The sequence below is a fragment of the Ahaetulla prasina genome, chromosome 1, assembly GCF_028640845.1.
Source record: "Ahaetulla prasina isolate Xishuangbanna chromosome 1, ASM2864084v1, whole genome shotgun sequence".
In the NCBI taxonomy this organism is placed as follows: Eukaryota; Metazoa; Chordata; class Lepidosauria; order Squamata; family Colubridae; genus Ahaetulla; species Ahaetulla prasina.
Window position 1 is genome coordinate 361,156,824 of NC_080539.1, and position 24,654 is coordinate 361,181,477.

The 24,654-nt window shown below is 43.0% G+C and overlaps 1 protein-coding gene across 5 annotated transcripts in view; it reads right to left on the bottom strand.

Annotated features, from left to right (window-relative positions):
- The window catches only part of ARHGAP45 (Rho GTPase activating protein 45), a 70,270-nt gene that overhangs the window by 19,375 nt on the left and 26,241 nt on the right, over positions 1-24,654 (bottom strand). For 4 of the 5 annotated variants that reach the window (XR_009152739.1, XM_058163330.1, XM_058163327.1 and 1 more), the window contains exons 3-12: positions 21,892-22,035; positions 17,511-17,595; positions 15,477-15,549; positions 13,006-13,084; positions 9,576-9,713; positions 7,351-7,415; positions 4,993-5,103; positions 3,931-4,011; positions 2,341-2,523; positions 322-459 (exon numbers count right to left, since the gene is read on the bottom strand). Coding sequence is in view for 4 of the 5 variants with exons in the window: in XM_058163330.1 (XP_058019313.1) it covers positions 322-459; positions 2,341-2,523; positions 3,931-4,011; positions 4,993-5,103; positions 7,351-7,415; positions 9,576-9,713; positions 13,006-13,084; positions 15,477-15,549; positions 17,511-17,595; positions 21,892-22,035 (1,097 nt within the window). In the remaining variant the exon portion in view is untranslated. The remainder of the gene's footprint in view (positions 1-321; positions 460-2,340; positions 2,524-3,930; positions 4,012-4,992; positions 5,104-7,350; positions 7,416-9,575; positions 9,714-13,005; positions 13,085-15,476; positions 15,550-17,510; positions 17,596-21,891; positions 22,036-24,654) is intronic. The other variant, XM_058163331.1, reaches the window with a different exon arrangement.

The window sequence follows — 24,654 nt, forward strand, 5'->3', positions numbered from 1 at the left end:
CCTTGGTTCCCACAGGAAACTATTTTGTTTTGGCTACAACCCCCCCCCATCTAACTATGTTCCCCAGGGGTGGGTTCTACTTACCTTTATTACCGGTTCGCAATGGGAAGAAGCTTCTGCTCATGCGCAGATGGTCTATGATGACATCCGGGTTGGTGGGCGGAGCCCGCCCCCAGTTTTACTACCGGTTTGCAAGAACCGGACTGAACTGGGGGCAACCCACCAGTGATGTCCCCCCCCCTCAGAGTGAGCTTGCTTGCAGCTTCTTCTTAAGGATCAAAGGGCTGAACCACATTGGTGGGATGTCCCAACCAAACTCACCGACTTTATGACCTGGTCGCTCTGTTTGACCACCTCATGGAGTTGCCGAAGTGCTGTCACTTTGGTGTCCTCCAATTCCTGCTTCTGGGTGTTGGCATCTGCAATGCAGGTCCGGTATGTTGCCATGGCTTCTTCGGCCTGAATTGGCAGAGAGGCAGAATCAGCAAAGGACGCGGAAAACAGCTAACAAGGATAGATGGATTCAGCATTAAACTCCCCCACAAGGACATAATTTCTGTGCCTCAGGAAGAACATTGCTCAAAACGGTGAAATGAGATGGCATCTCACCCAAGAATCTCTGTTTTAATTAGTTTCTCCCTTTCAATGTCCAAGATTTCTAGTCCCCAAATCTTCTATTCTGGGATTCTTGTAAGCATGTCTGGAATCTAAGATGAAGGTTATTTTTACTAAATGGCTTCTACTTTGCAGATATGAACAGTTACAAAACACTTGGAAGGCTAGTTAATGAAGCTGACCCTCTTATCTTCTATGCCTCCTCAAGATAATTTCTTAGTTTATCTCTTGGGATGGTGGCAGATTAATATACTTCCAAATAATTATAGGGGCCACACATCCCTTTATACTTTTTAATTTCTAAGAAAGCATTTTGGTCCAAATGTATTGTTGGAAATAAGGATTAGCTTTAAGTCCAAAACTTGCTTTAATATTTATCATATTAAAGAATATTAAATTATTAAAGTAAGAGGAAGTTGCTGTCTGGGTAAGCATCAAGACTGACACACAGACAGATATAAGAGGAAGTGTGTCTGGTGTGCATTAAGATAGACTGAAGCTTGTTTGGTATATACATATACTTAGAATAAGAGGAAGTATGATGTCTGCTGAACAGCAAGATGCCAGTCCTTTAAAAATAACTTTTCATATTGATATTATAGAGTTTTTCAACTGATTACACTGGAGAGGAAGTTACCTATAACAGGAGTGTCCAAACTTGGCAACTTTAAGACCTGTGGACTTCAACTCCCAGAATTTCCCAGCCACCCCCACCTGGTCTATAACCATCCACTTGTAGCAGAAAACTGGGCCAGATATTAGACAAACAAATTTAAGCTGCTTGGTTATTTCCAACTTCTGCAGAAGCCAGGGAGGAATAGAAAAAGAAAAAAATGACCATTCTGGGAACTAAGTGCCATCTTTCCTTTTGCAGTTGCTGTTGGGACTTTATAATCTTGAAAGCCCCAGCCTTGAAACAAGGGTATCTACAGAATGTGATGATAAATTATCAAGATGGTTGCCAGGATGGCGTGATCACACATGAGCCTGCTTTATGTGTGGTGATGCGCCTTAAAACCACACCATCACAACTGCCCCACCCATTGAAGACTCTTAATAGCAATAGCACTTAGACTTATACACCACTTAGACTTATTTACAGCCCTCTCCAAGCAGTATACAGAGGCAACCTATTGCCCCCAACAATCTGGATCGTCATTTTAACGACCTCAGAAGGACCTCAGAAGGATGAAAGGTTGAGTGAACCTTGAGCCGGTGAGAATCGAACCTCTGGACTGCTGGCAGTCGGCAGCCAGCTGAAGTAGCCTGCAGTATTTGAACATGTCACTAGAAGGCAAAATCATGACACTGTGTTTCACTTACTTTGGCCATGCTATGCAGGGCCATTCACTAGAGAAAGCAATTATGTTTGGAAGAGTTAGCGGTAAAAGGAAACCAGGCCGTCAAAGAACATCGTGGCTGGATACTATCACACCAGCTGACTCTCTGGCTGCTAACACATTCTGGATACTATCACACTCTTGCTGACACCTGCCAGAGCATAGAGAAACTCAAAGAAATGGCACAAGATTGGAAGAGGTGGAGAGACCTGGCTTATAGAATCGCGAAGAGTTGGACTTGACTGAATGGATAAAATCACCCTCAACAAATCGGGAAAGAACAAAACATGAATCCAAGTGCAAGGTCAATGCCACACAAAGTTCACAACAAATCCACCTCAAATTGCTCCCACATACCAGGTTCTGTTGGACTTCATCTACCCACCTTGTTCCGGGCTTCTTCTTCCAGCCGTCTCTTCTTGTCCAAGTTCTTCAAGGTGGCCGAGCTGTTGCTAGACACTAGCTGATCCTCTTCTGCTTTGGCCATCACATGCCGGGCTTTTTCACACTCCTCCGAGCGTTGCATGTACATCTGCTTGGCCTTGCGCAAGTTGTTCTCGGCTTCTTGCTAGAGGGGGAAACACAAAGCATCATCCCTCTTGGTTTTCTCCATGCGAGCATTTCGTCGCCAAACTAAGCAACAGCATCAGTGCCTACGTCTGCAAGTGATGGGGAAAGAGGGAAGAGGTGCTGCCTAGGAAACCATCGGATAAGAGAGACAGGAGCCCCCATTGGTTTAAGGACCAGAGAAGAAAACTTAATGGATCAAGCAATTATACAGTAAGTGGTGAGAATTGTATGCCTTTCAGACTTGATTCTGTCAATGTAGCCTTACAATACAATAGAATTAGCTCATCTATAGGTAGTCCTCGGCTTATAACCACAATTGAAGGCAAAATTTATGTTGCAACGCAGTTAAGTGAGTTTTGCCCCATTTAATGACTTTTCTTGCCACAGTTAAGTGAAGCACTGCAACTTTAAGTTAATAACATGATTATTAAGCGAATCTGACAGACTTTGCCTGTCAGAAAGTCACAAAAGGTGACTCTGGGATACTGAAACCATCATAAATACATGCCAGTTGCCAAGCGTCCAAATTTTGATCCAGTGACCATGGGGATACTGCAATGGTCATAAGTGTGGAAAAACAATCATGAATCACTGATTTCAAAGCCGTTGTAACTTCAAACATTCACTAAATGAATGGTTATAAGTCGAGGACTACCTGTAGTCATGTCTCTTGTCTGGTTTACCGGAGTGGGCTGACCCTCCCCAATTCCTCCCACTACAGCAATTCTTTCTTATTTGTTTATTTACTGGGGTTTCTATGCTGTTCCAGTCCAATATCACAGTTAAATGTTGAATGTCTACATTGGGTTTTGTTCAGTTTTGGCAGACCAGTATATAAGCAGGCTTCACAACTGGGACTGGCAACTCCACTGCTAAGCACTGCAGTCAATAACTGAAAAATCAACAAGCTTCTGATGTCACTTCCCATTTGGTCATTAAGCAAATCACCATGGTCGTTAAGCAAAACATTATGGGATCACAGCTTACGAATTTACTGCCAGGTTTTCCATTAACTCTGCTTGTTACCAGCCAGTTGTGAAGCTTGCGAATGATGATTTAGCTGACAAAGATTGGTCACAAAGCTGTTTTTTTTTTAATTTTCTAATGTGGAAAATGTGTGGCACTGTAACACCAACAGTAATACTGGCTGCAGTTTCCTCACCTCCACTGTTTAATGCTTAAAATTTGTGGGCGTGTATTTCTTAAATGGCCAAAATTCTATGAGCAGGAGTGTCCGAGGGATGTGGTAAAAAAAAAAAAGCCACAAAGCTGGACATGAGCATCGTGACTTCTTTGACCAGAACCTGGGGACACCCCTGCAAACATACCTGAGACTTATGAAACTGCTATAACCTCTGGGCTGAGCAAACCCATAACCCTGCAGTGCTCCCCAAGAGCATCTCACCAGCTTCCTCTGGGCTCGGTGCCACTGTTCCTTAATTTCCTTCCGCCGCTTTTCATGCTCGAGGCGCCTCAGGGTCAGAGGCTGAGGAAGAAAAAGAAGAAAACTGGGTCAGTTTTTCTTTTCTCCGAACCACCCGCCGCCATCGCTACCAGATCGGCCAATCCCGTCCGAACTGGGAGCATTTCAACTCTGTTGCAGTGTCCTGGGGTGGTCTGATCCTCTTTTGCAGTCTTTTGACAAGCAAAGTCCAAAAATATTTTACTAGAAGAGTTCTTCGCTCCTCCGAAAACAACAAAATACCTTATACCACCAGGCTGGGATTAGAAAACTTAGAACTCCGCCGACTTCGACATGACCTGTGTCTAACACACAGAATCATCTATTGCAATGTCCTTCCTGTTAAAGACTACTTCAGCTTCAATCGCAATAATACAAGAGCAAACAATAGATTCAAACTTAATGTCAACCGCTTCAAACTTGATTGCAGAAAATATGACTTCTGTAACAGAGTTGTTAACGCTTGGAATTCATTACCTGACTCCATAGTCTCTACTCTAAATCCCAAAATCTTCAACCAAAAACTGTCTACTATTGACCTCACCCCATTCCTAAAAGGATTATAAGGGGCGTGCATAAGAGCACAAAAGTGCCTACCGTTCCTGTCCTATTGTTCCTTTCATTATATCAAATTAACATAGCTGTTGCATACTTTTACTTATATATTTATATCTTTCTTTTATGATGTATTGTTTTTTTTATCTATGACGATGTTTGTATATGCTATTGTGACAAATGAAATAAAAAAAAAGTCAATGGGGAAAGCCAGATTCACTTAAGAACCGTGTTACAAATTTAACAGTTGCAGTGATTCACCTAACAGCTGCAGTAAGAATTGTTGTAAAATGGAACAAAATTCACTTAACAATTGTCTCACTCAGGAACAGCAGCGTTGGGCTCATTTGTGGTCATAAGTCAAGGACTTCCTGTATAGCACGCTCTGGGGGCTTACAAAAGAAGGACCCCCCAACGCCAACCCCAATTTTGCCATGATCTTCTTTTTACCTGCATATAGGTTTCAGTTCGCAAAGTGGTGGCCGCTTGCAGGCAGCTGAGACTGTATTCCATGTCTTGCTCCAGGGACAGCGAGTAGATGGAGAGGAACGGCATGGAGGGCTGAGGAGAAAATCACAGGAATTCATTCGTACCCAAAGGATGAGCAGCTCAAGCACCCTGGATCAGGAATCTCCAACCTTGGCAACTTTAAGACTTGTAGACTTCAACTCCCAGAGTTCTGGGTGTTGAAGTCCACAAATCTTAGTTGCCAAGATTGGAGACTCCTGTTCTGGATAACTGCAATGTGCTCTACGTGGGGCTGCCCTTGAAGAACATTTGGAAGCGTCAACTGCTATAGAACTGCTACAGTTACACCAGGGGTGTAAATGGTTTGAGTTACTCGGTGTGTCAGCTTTGGAAGCCATATTAGGCCGGAAGCTTCCATGCTGCCACTTTCTCATGTGTGGGATAGTAGGAGGGGGGGGGATTTAGTAGAGGGGTTGTCTTTAGACATCATAGCATTGTTCCTGTCGGTCAAGGTCAGGCGGATCCTGCATCTGGAGGAGGAGTGGTCAGGGTGCTGTTTCGAGATGGGAAGGATGGCGATTGGAGCATGTAATTGACTGTGGAGTGAGGGGGTGGTTTGGGTTTTTTTTGATTTACTGAGGGAAAACGCGGACCTCTCAGATTTGGGTTTTCCCAGATGTGCCAGTTTACCTATCCTAGTAAATAGAACTTTGAAAGATGCTTGCTTCAGAGTTTTTACTTGGAGTTGGGGTTTTTTCTGGAACGCTGACACAGTATATGAGACATCTCTCCTATGTGAGCTCCAAAAGTTACAAAGGGCGCAATTCAAGGTTGTCACCTTTAAAGCCCTTCATGGCTTGGGATTGTTTACCCGAGTTGTCTTCCCCCAGTTGTTTCTATCCATCCAATCTGGTGTAGGAAGTTAAAACCCACCTCTCTCCTAGAAAACGAGATATTTTAGGGACTATTAAAAGGGCAGAATATTTCCTCTAAAAGCGAGGCAGAAACTCAGCCCCCCATCACCTTTGTCAATGGGCCATTAATGTCTGATCCAGTCCATTCTACATAACAAAGATCTACCTCCTTCAGGCAAAGCCATTTAATTGCCCTTCATTGCATCACCCAACAAGATTCAACCAAACTTAGCACATGGACAACTTACAAAGCCAGCCATGACCTCTGACAGCAACCAATCAGGATACTCTTCCTGTGCCCCAGGAAGTTCAAAGCCAGAGAGGGTATAAAACCCAGGGACTCTCAGCATCTCTTCCCCTTTTTCTCACTCAAGATCTCCAAGGCATGTGATCCTGTTCATCAATAAACCTTCTTTCCAAGCAACTTCCATGAATCCAGTGTCTTTTTTCCCCACTTGGAACTGAACCCAGAAGGATGTTTCTTTCAGCACTGGTCTGGCAGGATGGGCATGCTCTGGGTCCCATCAGTCAAGGAATGTTGGCTGGCAGGGACTAGGAAGCATCGCTTATCTGCCATAGCCCCTGGCCTCTGGAGCATCCTCCCTCTGGAGATTAGGATGGCCTCAACCCTGTTGGCCTTTCGTAAAATCTCCAAATTCTTTCTTTGGAGATTCTCAATCATCCAGATCATGGTTGTCCCTAAGGTGCTTTTCAAAAGGTAGCTGGACTTTCTTAAGTTTTTTTCCCCCTTGAAACCATTTCACTTCTCATCCATGAAACTTTTTCAGCTCTAACTGAATGCTGGGGAATTTATATTTATATTCTTTGCAGTTCCACAGCCATTTGCACTCTGTGACTCTAAAGACACAGATAATTCCCCCCTCCCCAGCTGTCCACAGTGACTTTCAGAAAGAGTGCTAACCATCAGATGACTACAACGAATATTAATCCTTCCTTTCCCCACCATTCAGTTAGAATTGAAGAAGCTTCTAGGATGAGAAGCAAAATGTTTTCAAGGAAAAAAAACCTCAAGAAAGTCCAGTTGCCTTTTGGAAAAGCATCTTTGGGACAATTTTGAAGGTCTGGTTATGTGTCCAGGCTTGGGGTCTCGAGTATGTGAAAGGTTATCTGTTTCTTGGTTATCTTAAATCTATGGATCGTATTTTTATTGGCTGATGTAATGCATTTAATTTTCAGTATTGTGATCGTAATTCATTTTCTAATTGATTTTATGATTGCCCACCATCCAGAGTCACATGATTGAGATGGGCAGCCATACACATTGAAAAAAATAAAATAAAATATGCAATAAAATCACCAGGTCGCCAGAAGGCAAATTCCAGACTTCTATTCCCATCTACTACTCAGGAAATCCAAATAGAATGAATAAATTGTATACGTCATGCTCATGTCACTCTGGGCTTACCTCTTGAGTGATGGTTTGCTTGCAGGTGTTCACGATCTTCTGAAGTCCTTTAGAAAACTCGATTTCTGAGGACAAAAAAAAGGACAAATAATACTGCTGTGATCCAGATTAGATTTTGTTGACATTAAAAAGCAAGGGGCCTCTGTGGCTCAGACTGCTATTGCAGCCTGTTATTAACAGCAGCTGCCTGCAATTACTGCAGGTTCTAGTCCCACCAGGCCCAAGGTTGACTCAGCCTTCCATCCTTTATAAAGTAGGTAAAATGAGGACCCAGATTGTTGGGGGCAATAAGTTGACTTTGTATATAAATATACAAATAGAATGAAGACTATTGCTAACATAGTGTAAGCCGCCCTGAGTCTTCGGAGAAGGGCGGGATATAAATGCAAAAAAAAAAAAGTGTTCAGAGATTTCTGCTATGGCACTGAGAGTTGAAGAATCATAATTTTTCTCTCCAGATCTCTGGAGAACAAGATGGAGCTAGAAGCAGAACATTTTTAATGTACAGGTGCTTTGACCACTAGGTTGGTTTACCTTCGCTAGCAATGATTTGTTAGCATTTTGAAGCTTGAATCTTTCCCTGCCCTAACTCAGGGCATGGAGCACCTGATCTGTATGTGAAAGTTTCACATTTATTCTTGGGCATTTCAAGGTAGGTAGGGCAGAGAAAGATTCAGGCTCCAAAATGCTAACAAATCATTGCTAGCGAAGGTAAAATATAGCCTGGCAAAAGGCAAATGATAAAAATCCGCTTTTTTGTACACAGGAGGTTGCAGTATAGTTGCTGGAATGTATAGTTTAAAAGATTAGGTATGGGTGCCCTTGACTTGCAACCATTCGTTTTGTGACCCTACGAAGTTACAACAGCCCTGAAAAAAGTGACTTGTCACTATTTTTCACACAACTGTTGCAGCATCCCCATGGTTACATGGTCAGAATTTGAAAGCTTGGCAACTGGCCTTTATTTATGATGGTTGCATGTGACCATGAAGTCCTGGGTTCATGTAATCCAGTGGTGAAATCCCCCCCCCCCGGGTTCTATCCGGCTCGCCGAACTGGTAGCACTGGCAGTGGGAGGCTCCGCCCACCCGCTGGGACATCATTACGGCCTGTTTTTTTACCATCTGAGCATGCAGGGAAGGTTCTGCGCATGTGCAAAAGAGGCGCACATGTAGCACACTTGCGCTCTTGTGTCCTCCCGTTCCCGAACTGGTAGCAAAAGTAAGTGGATTTCACCGCCCTTTTGTGACCTTCTGACAAGTGAAGTCAATGGGGAAGCCAGATTCACTTAACAAACCGTGTTACTAGCTTAACAACTGCAGTGGTTCACTTAACAACTGCAGGAAGAAAGGTTGTGAAATGGGGCAAAAGTCATTTAACAATCTTCTTGCTTAGCAACAGAAATGTTGGGATGAACTGTGGCTGTAAAGTCAAGGATTACCTGTAGATAACAGTGGATTAGATCAAAAAGGTGCAATGTTGGTTAGCTTGAAGGCCACAGTCTCTTAAGGATTGAGGGCCAAAAGCAAGTGGGGCCAGGACCTATAAGGGAAAGTTTCAAGACTTGAAGTGAAAGAATGGCTGATGGATGAAGATTAGAAACGAATATTATATTCCTTTATTTCTACAGGTAGTCCTTGACTAGTGGTTGTTCAAAGTCATGATGGACTCTGGAAAAGGGACTTATGACCTGGTTTCAAAGTTCAGCTGTGACGCGCAATCTTTTTTTTTTTAAATTTTAAAAGCATTTTTTCAGCCGAAGAGGTTGTAAAGGTTGTAGAAAAAATGGTTTTAAAAGTAAAAAAAAAAAGGCTCTGATCGCATGGCTCAGCTGTGATCGTCAGAGCTTTTTTTTTACCCTTTAAAAGCATTTTTTACAATCTATTCGGCTGAATAGGTTGTAAAAAATGCTTTTAAAAGTAAAAAAAAAAAAGGCTCTGACGATCGTGTGGCTCAGCTGGGCATGGGCGGGGCGGGGGGGCAGGGATTTTTGCTATCAGTTCTCCGAACCACCCGCCGCATCGCTACCCGATCAGCTGATCCGGTCCGAACCGGGAACATTTCACCCCTGCCCTGCGGGCCAGATCTAAGCACCCCGTGGGCCGGATCCAGCCCACGGGCCTTGAGTTTGACACCCCTGGTTGACTGCAGACTTTGGCACTACAGATACTTATCACCCAAAGGCACAGAATCAACTTAGCTATTCCTCTTCACTGTCAGCTCACCCAGAACCGTCCTCTTCTCCATATAGTAGATAAGATCCTTCATGTATTTGGAGATGCTCTTGGCATACTTGAGGGCAAAGTCTACCCCTCCATCACACTTCTGAAGGAGCACGTTCACCTCTTCAACTGACAGGCGTGCTGCATCGCATGAAAAGTAGCAAATGAGTGATCTTCATCTTATTCTTTTATTTATTTATTTATTTATTTGATTTTTATACCGCCCTTCTCCCGAAGGACTCAGGGCGGTGTACAGGCAAAATAAAACAATACAATATAAAGATTAAAATACCATTAAAAAACTTATTTAAATTAGCCTGAAATTAAGAATTTCCATACTAAAAACCCCGTTTAAAATTGATAAAATTTCCCAATAAAACTAATTTAAGCCAGCCCCGCGCGAATAAAGAGATTTATTTATTTATTTATTTATTATTCGAATTTATATACCGCCCTATCTCCCAAAGGACTCAGGGCGGTTCACAGGCATATAAAACATCAATATACAAATTAAAATAATCCTTAAAAAACTTATTCTAGCGCCCGAATTATTAAAAATAGAAATATAAATATAAAATATAAATATTAAAATCAATTTAAAACCCCTCTAAATTTAAAAATCTAAGCCAGTCCTGCACAGATGAATAAATGTGTCTTGAGCTCGCGACGGAAGGTTCGAAGGTCAGGAAGTTGACGGAGTCCTGGGGGGAGTTCGTTCCAAAGGGTGGGAGCCCCCACAGAGAAGGCCCTTCCCCTGGGCGTCGCCAAACGACACTGCCTAGCTGACGGCACCCTGAGGAGTCCCTCTCTGTGAGAGCGCACGGGTCGGTGAGAGGTATCTGGTCGCAGTAGGCGGTCCCGTAGATAACCCGGCCCTATGCCATGGAGCGCTTTAAAGGTGGTCACTAAAACCTTGAAGCGCACCCGGAAGGCCACAGGTAGCCAGTGCAGCCTGCGCAGGATGGGTGTTATCACGGGAGCCACGAGGGCTCCTCTATCACCCGCGCAGCCGCATTCTGAACTAACTGCAGCCTCCGGATGCCCTTCAAGGGAAGCCCCATGTAGAGAGCGTTGCAGTAATCCAGGCGAGACGTCACAAGGGCGTGAGTGACCGTGCATAGGGCCTCCCGGTCCAGAAAGGGGCGCAACTGGCGCACCAGGCGAACCTGGTAGAACGCTCTCCTGGAGACGGCCGTCAAATGATCTTCTAGAGACAGCCGTTCATCCAGGAGGACGCCTAAGTTGCGCACCCTCTCCATCGGGGCCAATGACTCGCCACCGATGGTCAGCCGCGGATTTAGCTGACTGTACCGGGATGCCGGCATCCACAGCCACTCTGTCTTGGAGGGATGTGTTTTTAGTTCGCGACGAAATGTCCGAAGGTCAGGTATTTGACGTAGACCCGGGGGAAGCTCGTTCCAGAGTGTGGGCGCCCCCACAGAGAAGGCCCTTCCCCTGGGGGCCGCCAGCCGGCATTGTTTGGCGGACGGCACCCTGAGAAGTCCCTCTCTATGGGAGCGTACGGGTCGGTGGGAGGCGTGTGGTAGCAGCAGGCGGTCCCGTAAGTACCCAGGTCCTAAGCCATGGAGCGCTTTAAAGGTCATAACCAACACCTTAAAGTGCACTCGGAAGGCCACAGGCAGCCAGTGCAGCCTGCGCAGGATCGGTGTTACATGGGAGCTACGTGTAGCTCCCTCTATCACCCGCGCAGCTGCGTGGGAGGCATGTTGCCAAAATCTAATTTGGCGCAGCCCTAAAAATAGGCTAATGTCATATACCCTTCAGCTAATGCCAAAAGCAACCCTTTCTGAAATTGATAAAAGTCTGATTATAATCAACATTCTTTTCATGCAGCGGTTTCCAAATACCACAAACAGCATCGTAATGCAACAGTTGCTTTTGTAATGTTTAATTGTGTGAGCACTGATGGAGAGCAAGGAAGAAGAAGAATGCAAAGAAAACCTGAGCTCCAAAATGCAAAATATCAGAGAGAACTTTCTGCACAGCTCAATTGTAGCATTTCCTATGCAGACTTAAGTCAGCCTCAAACTATTGCAGCATGAAATTTGCTGCCTTCCAAGGTAATGGTTGATGTAGCAACGACTAGCACATATGTGCGAGGGGAACCTTTACCTTTACCTTTACCACATTTTAATTGCCTTTAGGTACCATCAGAGTAAGGATGAAAAGTTTACTTCCACACTGATATAGCCAAAGATATTTCAAGTTCATGTTTCACTCATGAGCTAAAAATGGGATGCAACTGATGTTATGGAAACAGAGCAGTATTAAAGAGATTGCCAGGACAAGTGTGTGCAATAATGAAGAGAATGAGAAAGAATTTGAATTCTTTTTCTTCTAGGTATGATGGGTAAGCAGTTGGAGAAAAAAACATGGGACTTTCTTTTAAATATGATAACAGCAAGAGACCTTTTGCAAGTACAGAAATGGAAAGATCTGCAGTTCCCCACAATGGAGATTGGCTAAGATGGTGAAACTAACTACTTTAATTAAAGAAAAGACTGCCTCGCATTGTTTCTATCTGGAAACCATTGTTGGATTCTTTGCTTGAGACAGAAAGAAATGCTATACTAATTTTGGGATTTGACGATTAGACATAGAATAGAATAGAATAGAATAGAATAGAATAGAATAGAATAGAATAGAATAGAATAGAATAGAATAGAATAGAATAACAGAGTTGGAAGGGACCTTGGAGGTCTTCTAGTTCAACCCCCTGCTTAGGCAGGAAACCCTACACCACTTCAGACAAATGGTTATCTAACATCTTCTTAAAAACTTCCAGTGTTGGAGCATTCACAACTTATGCAGGCAAGTTGTTCCACTGATTAATTGTTCTGTCAGGAAATTTCTCCTTAGTTCTAAGTTGCTTCTCTCCTTGATTAGTTTCCACCCATTGCTTCTTGTTCTACCCTCAGGTGCTTTGGAGAATAGTTTGACTCCTTCTTCTTTGTGGCAGCCCCTGAGATATTGGAACACTGCTATCATGTCTCCGTAGTCCTTCTTTTCATCAAACTAGACAGAACCAGTTCCTGCAACTGTTCTTCATAAGTTTTAGTCTCCAGTCCCCTAATCATCTTTGTTGCTCTTCTCTGCACTCTTTCTAGAGTCTCTTGTTTAGCATTATAGAAATATTTCAGATCAAAAGGTTAATTTATTTTATGTTCGTAATTATTGAGAAAAGCCAGAAGTTATTCTTTTTTATTTTCCTTTTTCCTCTTTTTCCCCTTTTTGTATTTTTCCTTTTTTAAATATATTTTATTCTTTATAGAAATTTAATCACACATATTTTTTTAAAAAACAGAAATTCAGAATATCAACATTATTTGTCTATGTGACATAAAAGCAGAACTCTGCACAATTCATGAGAAGCCAGTAAGGGAACAAAAATCATAGTAAATATGGTTCTTACCTGAGCTGAAATCTTCCTTACCATGCAGCACATCTTCTGGTCCCAAACTTGTAATGCCCCCATATAGATTTTCCACCGACTACAAGAAAGGAAAAAAAAATGCCTTTAAGGAGAGCCTTTAAGAACACCACTATGATGTCAGCTTTCTTATTTTGTCCTTGCCAAAGTTTTCCCTTTTTATGGAGACAGACAATGCCTTAGTTATCTTGCTCCATTAGAAAATTATCATGATCATTTAATGACCCCATAATCCCTTGCGGGGTGTGCGCATCTGAATGGAGCTAGCAGAGCGTTTAATGGCCGGATGCCCTTCCTGTTGCCAATTTATTTATTTTATTTTATTTATTTGATTTCTATACCGCCCTTCTCCCGAAGGACTCAGGGCGGTGTACAGGCAAAAATAAAACAAACAGTACAATATATAATTTAAAATGCAATTAAAAAACTTATTTTAAAATTGGCCTGAAAATTAAAATATACAGTGAGCTAAAAATCCCATTTAAAATTAATTAATAAGAATTTTAAAAATTTGATAAAATTCAATTTAAGACAGCCCCGCGCAAATAAAAAGATGTGTCTTCAGTTCGCGACGGAATGTCTGAAGGTCAGGTATTTGGCGTAAACCCGGGGGAAGTTTGTTCCAGAGTGTGGGAGCCCCCACAGAGAAGGACCTTCCCCTGGGGGCCGCCAGCCGACATTGCTTGGCGGACGGCACCCTGAGAAGTCCCTCTCTATGAGAGCGTACGGGTCGGTGGGAGGCATGTGGAGATTTGTTCAGCAGGTATATTCTCGTTGTGTCCAGAGAGAGAAATATCTGCCTCTACCTAGGATTGAACTCACAGCCTCCTGATTGTGAGGCAAGAGCTCCAACTCTAGGTCACCGGACCACTCTGCCTCCACTAGAACATGACAGGTAAAAAAGTGAATGAAATAAAAGGACATGATTTCCTTGTTCGCCCTATCCTTCTGAAATAATTTATACTGAGAGATATAAGGGACCTTAAAATCCATTAGCAGGATCAGTACATTAGAAATCATACATTCATTTTATTTTTAATTAGTGTATAGTGCCACATGCTACAGTTTTCTATAGCTTTTAATTCCTTAGTCCCAGAACCAGTCCTTCAAATTCCAAGTGGTTGCTATGGTGGTATTGCCAATTACAGAGCAAAACATTCTTGTAGGGCAAGGCGGTTGAAGATGATTAAAGGGGAGGCCTACACTACTTTGGAGACCTCTCTTCTAAAGAATTGAGTGGGTGGATCTTCTTCTATCTTCTAGCCTTTTTTATTTGCAGGAGCTACAGCACCAAAATTGGGACTTTTGGTTGTACCTCAACCAGCAAGATCTATTCCCTGCTCTCAGGGTCACTGATGGTGCTTTAAGAAAGGTGAATAACAAGTTGGAAGGGACCTTGGAGGTCTTCTAGTCCAAACTCCTGCTCAAGCAGGAAACCTTATACAATTTTCAGACAAATGGTTGTCTAATCTCTTCGTAAAAACCTCCAGTGCTGGAGCCTCCACAACTTCTGGAGGTGGTTGCACAACAAATGCCTAAAGCAGGGGTCTCCAACCTTGGGAACTTTAAGCCTGGATGTTGTGGCTCCAGCCCCCCCCCGGGCCTGGCCCCCTGCCAGAGAGTGACTCAGAGAGTGAGGGGGAAGGGCCATCAGGGCTCCCTTCTGCAGGGTCGGCTTCCCTGGCTCAGCTCCAGGAGCCAGAGGCAGGCCAGGTGGAAGAGGTGACGAGGCCTCCATCTCCTGTATCTCCCCCCGCCCAGGAAACGCTTCCATACCCAGCTGAGGACAATCAGTCCTGGTTAGATCCCAGGTTTCGTAGAAAAGAGAGGCGGGAACAACAGAAGCAGGGGTGGGGCAGGCCTGGAAAGTGCTGAGTCACGGAGCCACACCCCACAGGTATAAAAGCAGGAGGGGCTGCTATACTGCTTCGTGACGAACAAATCCAATTGCCTAGAGAGAATTTGAGCTGAAGTGCTGTTTATTCCTGACTTCCTGGTTGACACGCCAGCATCATGAAAGATAATAGAAAAACCTTGGCAGACACTCGCTGGGTTGCTGCTAGAGCTGATAGCTGCCGTGGATTCAATTGCCGGCTAACTGAGTCATTTCTCGTGCCTCCTGGACTGCGGTGGGGGGACAGAACACTGGAGGACTTCAACTCCCAGAATGCCCCAGCCAGCACAGCTGGGGTCCTCTAGGCTTAAAGTTCCCAAAGTTGGAGACCCCTGGCCTAGAGAGAGAGCCCAGCTGCCCCATCATGATTTAGAACCAAAATATTTAGTGTTTCTTAGCCCCTAAGAATCACTTGGAATTAGAATACAAAGAAAAAACAATATTTTTTTCTCAGCATCCTTCAGGATCCTTTTCTCCTGAAACCCCAGAGATTAAACCCGCAGCTTTCTCATTCAAAACAGGACTGTGTCCCTTCTGGGCAATGAACTGAGGGGCTCACCTGATTCAGTTCAGAAAGAGGAATCGAAAGGATGGTACTACTGTCCACCTCTCCCATGAGGAATTCAGAGACGCTGTAATGGGGAAGAAAACAAAACAGGGAAAGGTTGATATAGTAGGAAATAACTAGCAAGTTGGTAGCAGCAGCCAAAACCATCGCTGAGCCTCAAAGAGCTTAATGGTGACATTTTTGCTTGCCACTGTTGATTGCACAAACAACACTCTTTAACCGTTTGAAACGGCAACTCCCTTCATCCCCTATCATATATGGCTAATGATTGGGGGTGATAGGAAATGCAGTTCCATTTACTAGGAGCTTAGAGGTCTTCTAGTCTAACACCCTACATCAGACTTATTCTCTATTCAGCATTATAACCCAAATAGTCATTAAGAAAACATTAGTTGGAATTGCACCATACCAGTAAATGCAAATATCAGCATCGGAGGCCCATGGCATTACTATTTTAACTCTCACCAAACAGCATTTTTCTTATTACAAATATGTACAAACATCATTTAGAGTAGTGAAACTGAACCTTAATGTTTAAAATATTAGTTTGATCTCTTCAAGGGAAAGAAATAAACTCATAGTGTTCTTTCTTTTAGAACAGAGGTCTCCAAACTTGGCAACTTTTAAGATTTGTGGATTTCGATTCTGGGAGTTGAAGTCCACAAATCTTAACGTTACCAAATGTCTATGGAGATTATCAGTCATCCAAATCATGGTTGTCCCAAAGGTGTTTTTCCAAGAGGCAACTGGACTTTCTTATTTTTCTTTGACGATATTCCACTTCTCCTCTAAGAAGCTTTGAGCTGAAGATGTTTCTTGGATGAGAAGCGAAATGCCTTCAAGAAAAAAGAACCCAGTTGCCTCTTGAAAAAAAACACCTTTGGATTAAAGTTACCAAGTTTGGAGGCACCTGTTTTAGACTCATAAGAGTAAGAAGCTATTCTCCAAAGCACCTGAGCACAGGACAAGAAGCAATGGGTGGAAACTAATCAAGGAGAGAAGCAACTTAGAACTAAGGAGAAATTTCCTGACAGTTAGAACAATCAATCAGTGGAACAATTTGCCTCCAGAAGTTGTGAATGTTGCAACACTGGAAGTTTTTAAGTAGATGTTGGATAACCATTTGTCTGAAGTGGTGTAGGGTTTCCTGTCTGGCCAGGGGGTTGGACTAGAACAAGTCTCTAACTTTTGCAACTTTAAGCCTGGCGGACTTCAACTCCCAGAATTCCCCAGCTAGCCTTGCTGGCTAGGAATTCTGGGAGTTGAAGTCCGCCAGGCTTAAAGTTGCCAAGGTTGGAGACCCCTGGACTAGAAGACCTCCAAGTCCCTTTCAACTCTGTTATTCTATTCTATTCTATTCTATTCTATTCTATTCTATTCTATTCTATTCTATTCTATTCTATTCTATTCTATTCTATGGTGCCATTTAAATTCCTCACTGCAGAAATCCAAATTAAGTATCTCTGATATTGAGATTTTTTCCCCCTTTGATTTGGGCTGCTTTTCTATAATCATGATGTCGACATAAATAGAAGTTTAACAGGATTAAGCTTCTTCTGAAGAAGTTATGAGGATGTGCTATAATGGAGAATTTCAAGCGGAGGCAGTTCTTAGATATTTTAACATTGAATTGCTTACATCAAACTAGGGCAGTGAAGAAGGGCCGGTTTAGCTCACGCTGGTAAAAGCCTGTTATTAAGAACACAGTAGCCTGCAATTACTGCAGGTTCGAGCCCGGCCCAAGGTTGACTCAGCCTTCCATCCTTTATAAGGTAGGTAAAATGAGGACCCAGATTGTTGGGGGGGCAATAAGTTGACTTTGTAAAAATATACAAATAGAATGAGACTATTGCCTTATACACTGTAAGCCGCCCTGAGTCTTCGGAGAAGGGCGGGGTATAAATGTAAACCAAAAAAAAAAAAAAGAAGAGTGCGAAGTGGGTGGTGTCCACAGATGCCCTAATTTTATGATGCCGTGCTTCTACATTCTGTTAAAAATTGCCTTTGAGCTGAACTTTTGCTTACGTGCTACTGAAGGAGACTGCAATCATCTCCACGGCCTTTTCAAATTCACGTTTTTCAGCTTCGTTGTTAGACTCATAGTGGAAGCCTAAAAAATGCAGATGGAAAAGGAAACCATGACATTCTCCCCAATTCATCAATCTTAAAAGGCACCCTACAGGATACACAGCGCAACTGTAGCACAATAAGACTTTACATTTCTGTGTGTTTTCCAATGCTGCTTGTGGGAAGGCTGGGGTGGGAAGGAAAAAGAGCAAGGCAGCACTTCACAGCCATACAATAAAATCATCCTCGGTGGAAAAAAAAAAGAATTATTTAGAAGAATAATTATTTCCTCTTTCCTCTTGTTGTTCTTTCATTTTGCAAAGCGACAACCCTAACCGAAGAGAAGAGAATAGAATTCTTTATTGGTCAAGTGTGATTGGACACACAAGGAATTCGTCTTTGGTGCATACGCTCTCAGTGTTCATAAAAAGACAAGATACATTCGTCAAGAATCATAAGGTGCAACACTTAATGATAGTCATAGGGTAGAAATAAGCAATCGAATCATACTAGGAAACATGGGAACTGTACTGATGCAGAATTATAAGTGGTCCTTGATTTACAACCATTCATTTAGTGGCCATTAGAAGTTACAAAAGCACTGGGAATTTGTTACTATACATGTTGACAGCAGCAAGACTATTGCACGCACAAAAAAGGAAGGACACTTCGATCCCTACCATGGACAAATGGCTGCAGAAGCTGATGGAGTTGGCTGAAATGGCAAAATTGACTATTTTGATCAAAGAAAAGAATATAAATACTTTTGTTTCCACATGGAGACCGCTTCTGAACTTTGGGGCTTGAACTGGAAGAGAATGAAACTTTGATTTTGGGTTTTACCGATTAGACTGATGGATCCTTATAGAAATGGCTGGTTTATATGATTATGAAAAAACAAAAAGTTGCAATTTGATGTTACTGCAACAGAGAGAGTTGGAAGTCAATGCTTCTTTTTCTTTTTCCCAATCCTTCCTTGCTCTTCTTCCCCTCCCTTCCTCCCCACTGTTTTTCTATTTTCTTTTGTACTTTGTATCTTATTTTATCTTATCACTCAATAAAAAAAGTTAACAATGAGAAGTTACAAAGCACTGAAAACATTGACTTATGACTGGTCCTTGCACTTAACAACTGTCGCAATATCCCCATGGGCACATGATCAAAATTTGGGTGCTTGGCAACCGGCATGTAGTTATGACAGTTGCTGTTGTGTCTCGTCCGATCTCACCACAGCCGGGGCCTTCTTATCTGCTTCCGAACACGGAGGAATGTCCTAGTATGCCTCCCGGCCCCAGCCCTGGCTCCATGCCCAGACAGGCTGAAGAGGAGGAAGTATCTCCAGCCCCCAGCTCTGGCTCTATGCCCAGGCAAACGGAGCAACTAGACCCCTCCCCCTCCTCCACAGCATGTGAGCCTGAGGGAGGTCAATTGCCAACAGCTGCCGACTGGAGTGACCCTCGCGTCAGAAGACTTGATAGACGGAGGCAACAGAAGGAAGGGAGGGGCAGGCCTGGATAAATGCTGAGTCATGGAGCCACACCCCATGGCCTATATAAAGGACCTGCTTTCTGGCATTCTCTGAGTCAGGCAAAGTCTAAACATATCTTGCTGAAGTCACTTTCTGGTCTCCTGCCTGCCCTGAGGACTTTGCTAGGACTTTGGCAGAGCTGCAGAGGCACGCCTGATTCGGATTTCCCTGACCCGGCCGTCAGCGGAGGAGTGGGACACGACAGTTGCAGTATATCTTGTGGTCTATTTGCAACCTTCCCAACAAACTTCTAACAATCAAAGCCAACGGGAGTGGGGGGGGGAGCCAGATTTGCTTAATGACTGCAGATTCATTTAAAAACTGCAGTGAATCACTTAACATCAGTGGCAAATAAAATTGTAAAACAAGGCACAACACTTAACAACCATCTTGATTAGAAATAGAAATTCAGGTCCTGGTTGGGGTCGTAAGCAGTGGTGGGTTGCCCCCAGTTCGGACCAGTTCGCAAGAACCGGTAGTAAAACTGTTGGGAGGCTTCGCCCACTGATCCAGACGTCATCAGGAAGCAAGCACGCACGCACAGCCCCATTGCAAACCAGTAGTAAAGGTAAGTAGAACCCACCCCTGGTCGTAAATCAAGGATTAGCTTTATGGAGGAATCAGATATTGCAACAGCTACATCACACTGAAGAATTAATTATGCAAAACCAATCTTTTGGTACTAAAAAAGGATCCTAGGGTGGAACTATCCTTGCACGAGTCATTCTTTGACGCTGACCTCTCACTCATAATCCCTGGGACACTGAAGTTCACTTTAATTTTTGCTTGGGGGGAAGGATATACACTATCGCTCACTTGCCCAGGGTTTTTCTTTCTCTCCAAAGATCACTATGGCAGATGTCATGAACATGAAGCTTCTCTCATTTTTGTGGTTAAACTGTTCAGGATACAGGAAACCAAGCCAGCAACAGAAAACAAACATTTTGGTTCTGCTGAGCTGCAGAAGCTGCCATTCTCTGCCTACCACTTCCTCCTCAGCTTCTCTGATATGATTCAGAGCACAAAAAAGTGAATTCCTTTGATGCCAAAATATTATAAAGTAAGGTGAGGTCCAAGGTGAAAAAAGAAAGTGTCTCACCTTTATAAATACTCCTATGTGCTCCATTCTACTCCATAGTTTATTTATTTATTTATTTATTTATTCATATTTTTATACCGCCCTTCTCCGAAGACTAGTAAAGAATTATTTTGGCAATTTACAGAATTGTTTAGAGCAGGAGTGTTCAACCTTGGCCATTTTAAGACTTGTGGACTTCAACTCTCCAATTTCAAGCATAGCTGGCTGGGGAATTCTGGGAGTTGAAGTCCACAAGTCTAAAAGCACCAAGGTTGGATACTCCTGCTTAAGAGTCAGAATCTACCTCATAATTTTCCCAATTATTCTGGTTACTGCAAGATTGTTAGACCAGATTTCGTCCTTTTTAAAATATATATATGAAAAAGACTTTATTTCTGAAAAAAACTGCACTACTCAGTGTGGTACAAGAAGGCATCCAACAATTATTAGTTGGATAATTGGTTAAACATCCTATCACTTTTATATTTCTTTCCAGAAAACTAGAACAACATTTGATTCTTATCTAGGTTGGAATACATCTACCGTGTTTCCCAGAAAATAAGACATCCCCTGATAATAAGCTGAATTGGGCTTTTGAGAACACGCGCTAAAACAAGCCCTCCCCGAAAATAAGCCCTCCCCGAAAATAAGCCCTCCCTAAAAATACTTAAACGCATGCACTGCCAGTCCCCACTATTTCCTCTGGTTAGGGTTAGGGAGACACAGCTGGAAATCAGGTAAGATGGCAAGAGGAGCCCTGTCTTGCTCCACACGCCCCAAAATAATAAGACCTCCCCGAAAATAAGGCCAAGGGCTTATTTCGGGGTTCAAAAAAAATGTAAGACAGGGTCTTATTTAGGGGAAAACATGGTATGTTTATAAATATTTACAATCTTCAGACCTCAACTTAAATCATTTTTAATTTTAAGTTTTATCCAGGTTTGGATCTGAAGACTGCAAAAGCTAAAATTAGCGAATATATTATAAAGTGAGATGAGGTCCAGGGTGAAAAGAGACTTCCTTTCATTTAATTAATACTAATGACAATATCATTAGTTATTCTTCCATTGTGTATTTAATCACATCTTTAATTTATCACTGTAAAATTATAATTTGGAGATTTGGGGTTGAGCATACATTTGAAGTTTCACGGTCAAAATGGCCTCTGGAGTCAATTCTGAACAGAGAAGACTTGCGACAAACATGGGTAAATCTCACTCCGATAAATAGGATGATTTTCCCCCCTCCTGAAATTTTAAATTTCAATTTCCAATCTGCATCAACCCTGAGTGGATTCAGTCACACCTCTGGTTTAACTCATTTTGTGCTATCTTTTAAAGAGTGTGAATAGTCACATTGAAATGTACATAATTTTTCTCCATTTTTTTCAAATTTTGAAGAAAATTCATGGGCAAGTACATAGTCAGAAAGTGAAGGATTAGGGATCCTGGTTCTTCCCATCTGTTGCAAATATCTAGGGAGGAGTCTGCTGGGAGCTCCAACTTCCATGTGAGGGCAAGGTTGTGGGTCAGATGGTATCAGACTGAACTGGATTCAGCCGGTTCAGACCGGTTCGGATGAACCGGTTGTTAAATTGCTGGCTGGCCCCTCCCCACCCCTCCCTGCCCCTTCCAGGAGTCCCCACGTGCCCTGTTTTAGCTCCTGGGGGGGGTGCATCGTGAGATTAAATCAGGACCAAGCTAAATTCCTGGTAAGAGCATCCCCACACTGACCTTTAACCCTGGAGATAAGGGTCCCTGCAGCTGTCAAGGTCTCCAAGGTGTTGAGCAGTGGGTACTTGCTAATGACTTGCCGAAGAATTCTTAAGGCTTCTCCAAGACACTCGTGGGCGAGCGACCGTCGAGATTCTTGGCCATCTGCAAAAGGAAAAGGGAAAAAAAACCTCAGAGAAACCCCAGGGTTTTGATAAAACATCTGGCTGACTGCATGACTAACTGTAATAATAAAACAACTGTCGATATCAAAGGCAAATAAGTCTGGATAATGGATGCTACAGAACCTGGAGGGAGCAGAGTAAAAGAGAAAGGACTGGAGAAAAATCACAAAATACAAAGACCTACAAATAGAAGCAAAACAACTATGGCAAAAGAAAGCCAAGATAGTACCAATTCTCATAGGTGCCTTGGTTGCAATCAGTGGTGAAATCAACTTACCTTCCTTACTGTTCAGAAGTGCATGTGCCACATGCGTGCACTCGCTTCGCTCATGCGCACAGACCTTCTGCGCATGTGCAGAAGGTAAAAAACACCAGGAAGTAATGATGCCCTGGGCAGGTGGCTGGAGCTTTGCCGAGGATCGCCGAACTACTGGCCACCAGATCGCATGATCCGGTCCGATCCGGGAGCATTTTACCTCTGGCTGCAATCCCAAAAATCTGGAGTGCCCCTTGAACACCATTGGCATTGACAAAATTTCCACCAGTCAATTGCAAAAGGCAGCTTTACTTAGAACAGCTTACATCCTGCCATAGTACCTTTAACTCCATCAAACAACATGTGTCTATGATAGGTGCACAAAATTGCCAAATTCAATCTAAACATGTAGCTGACTGTGCGACAAACCCATAATAAAACAATTGTCGATAAGAAAGACAAAGAACACTAGATAGTGGATGTTGCAGTCCTTAGAGACAACACAATAGAAATTCTCTTTTCTCCACAGCCAGTTCCATTCTTTCTATGGGGAGAGTGGTCCAGCCCTCAGCCCCTGCTTTTTGCAGTTCCTCAGAGCTCCATTCTCTACTTACTACACGAGGGCCACTGGATGAACTTATCCTTCAGCATGAGATTAAGTACTATCAATATCCTGATGATACTCAGTGGTTCATCTCTGTCTCTGGCTGGCCCAGGGATGCTGTTTCAGGGCTCTATCATTGTCTGAAAACTGGGATGGTTCTGGATGGGGAAGAAGAGATTTCAACGCAACCAGAGCAAGACTGCCTGAGTTTATGGGCCCTTTAAGTTAAGGATCCAGAGAATTTCCAACTTTGGTTGTGACCGGAGCTGCATTACCGCATTTGACAGCCTGTGACTTGAACTCACAACTCTCCTAGAACAGCAGGTGGCAGCTGTGTCCAGGAGGGCCTTTGCAGAACTCCATCTTGTATGCCAGTTGCACCTGTTTCTGAACCAAGAGCCCTCTAAATCAGGGGTCTCCAACCTTGGCAACTTTAAGCCTGGAAGACTTCAACTCCCAGAATTCCCCAGCCAGGAATTCTGGGAGTTGAAGTCCACCAAGCTTAAAGGTTGGAGACCCCTGCTCTAAATAGTCACTCCTGCCTTGGTTATCTTGCAGTTGGATTTCTACAAAGTACTGTACATGGGGCTACCCTTGAAGACCTCCTGAAAGCTGCAACTGTTCCAGAATGCAGCAGTGCAGATAATAATGGCCATGGATGCACCTTAGTAATCCCTTGTAATACTATTAGGGAGAGCTGCACTGATTCTTGGTAGCCTTCTAGATGTAATTCTTTTTTTAAAAGTTTTTTTTAATAAACATAGTATTGTACAGGTGGTCCTCGACTTATGACCGCTTGCTTAGTGACTGTTTGAAGTTATTATACACCCTCAAAAAGGTACTTACAACCCAGATTCAAAGTTCTGATGGCCACCGCCCCCATGCCCCCAGTGGTCACATGATCCTGTTTGGGGCACTCAGCAATTTACAGCTCTTTGCAGTGTCCCATTGGCCCCGTGACCCCAAGTTACGACGTATTTTTTACTGGAAACTAGTATTTAGCAAATCCAGCGAAAAATGCCCATTATAGAAAGTGAATTCACTTAATGTCCACAATGTTAATTAGCCACTGTGGATTCACTTAATGACCATGGTGATTCACTTAATGGCCACTGCAAAACTGTTGTAAAATTAAGTCCTTCCCGTGATTTTCCCACCAACACAGTTTATGATCCTAACGGGTAAATTATTTCCATTATAATCGTAAATAGGGGGCTACATATTCAGCAGATTTTGACCAGTTCTGGAGAACCGGTAGCGGAAATTTTGAGTAGTTCGGAAACCGGTAAATACCACTTCTGACTGCGCCCCCCTCATCTATTCTCTGCCTCCCGAGTCCCAATTGATCAGAAGGAAATGGGGATTTTGCAGTAACCTTCCCCTGGAGTGGGGAGGGAATGGAGATTTTACAGAATCCTTCCCCTGCCATGCCCACCAAGCCAAGCCACACCTGCCAACCCATGCCCACAGAACTGGTATTAAAAAAATTTGAATCCCATCACTGGGACTACTTGTAAAAACTAATTTAAAAATGAACGAGAAGAAAAAAGATGCAGAAAAAGAAGAAAAAGAATAAAGTGGAAGATATAAGAAAAAGAGAACAAATACAATAATAAAGAAATAGCTCCTGCCCTTCATCACACCAGGCATAAATTAATATACAGTGGTAACTTTTCATCCTCTTTTAAACTTACACATTTTAAAAAAAATATTTTTAATTTGTCACTTTTATCTATACT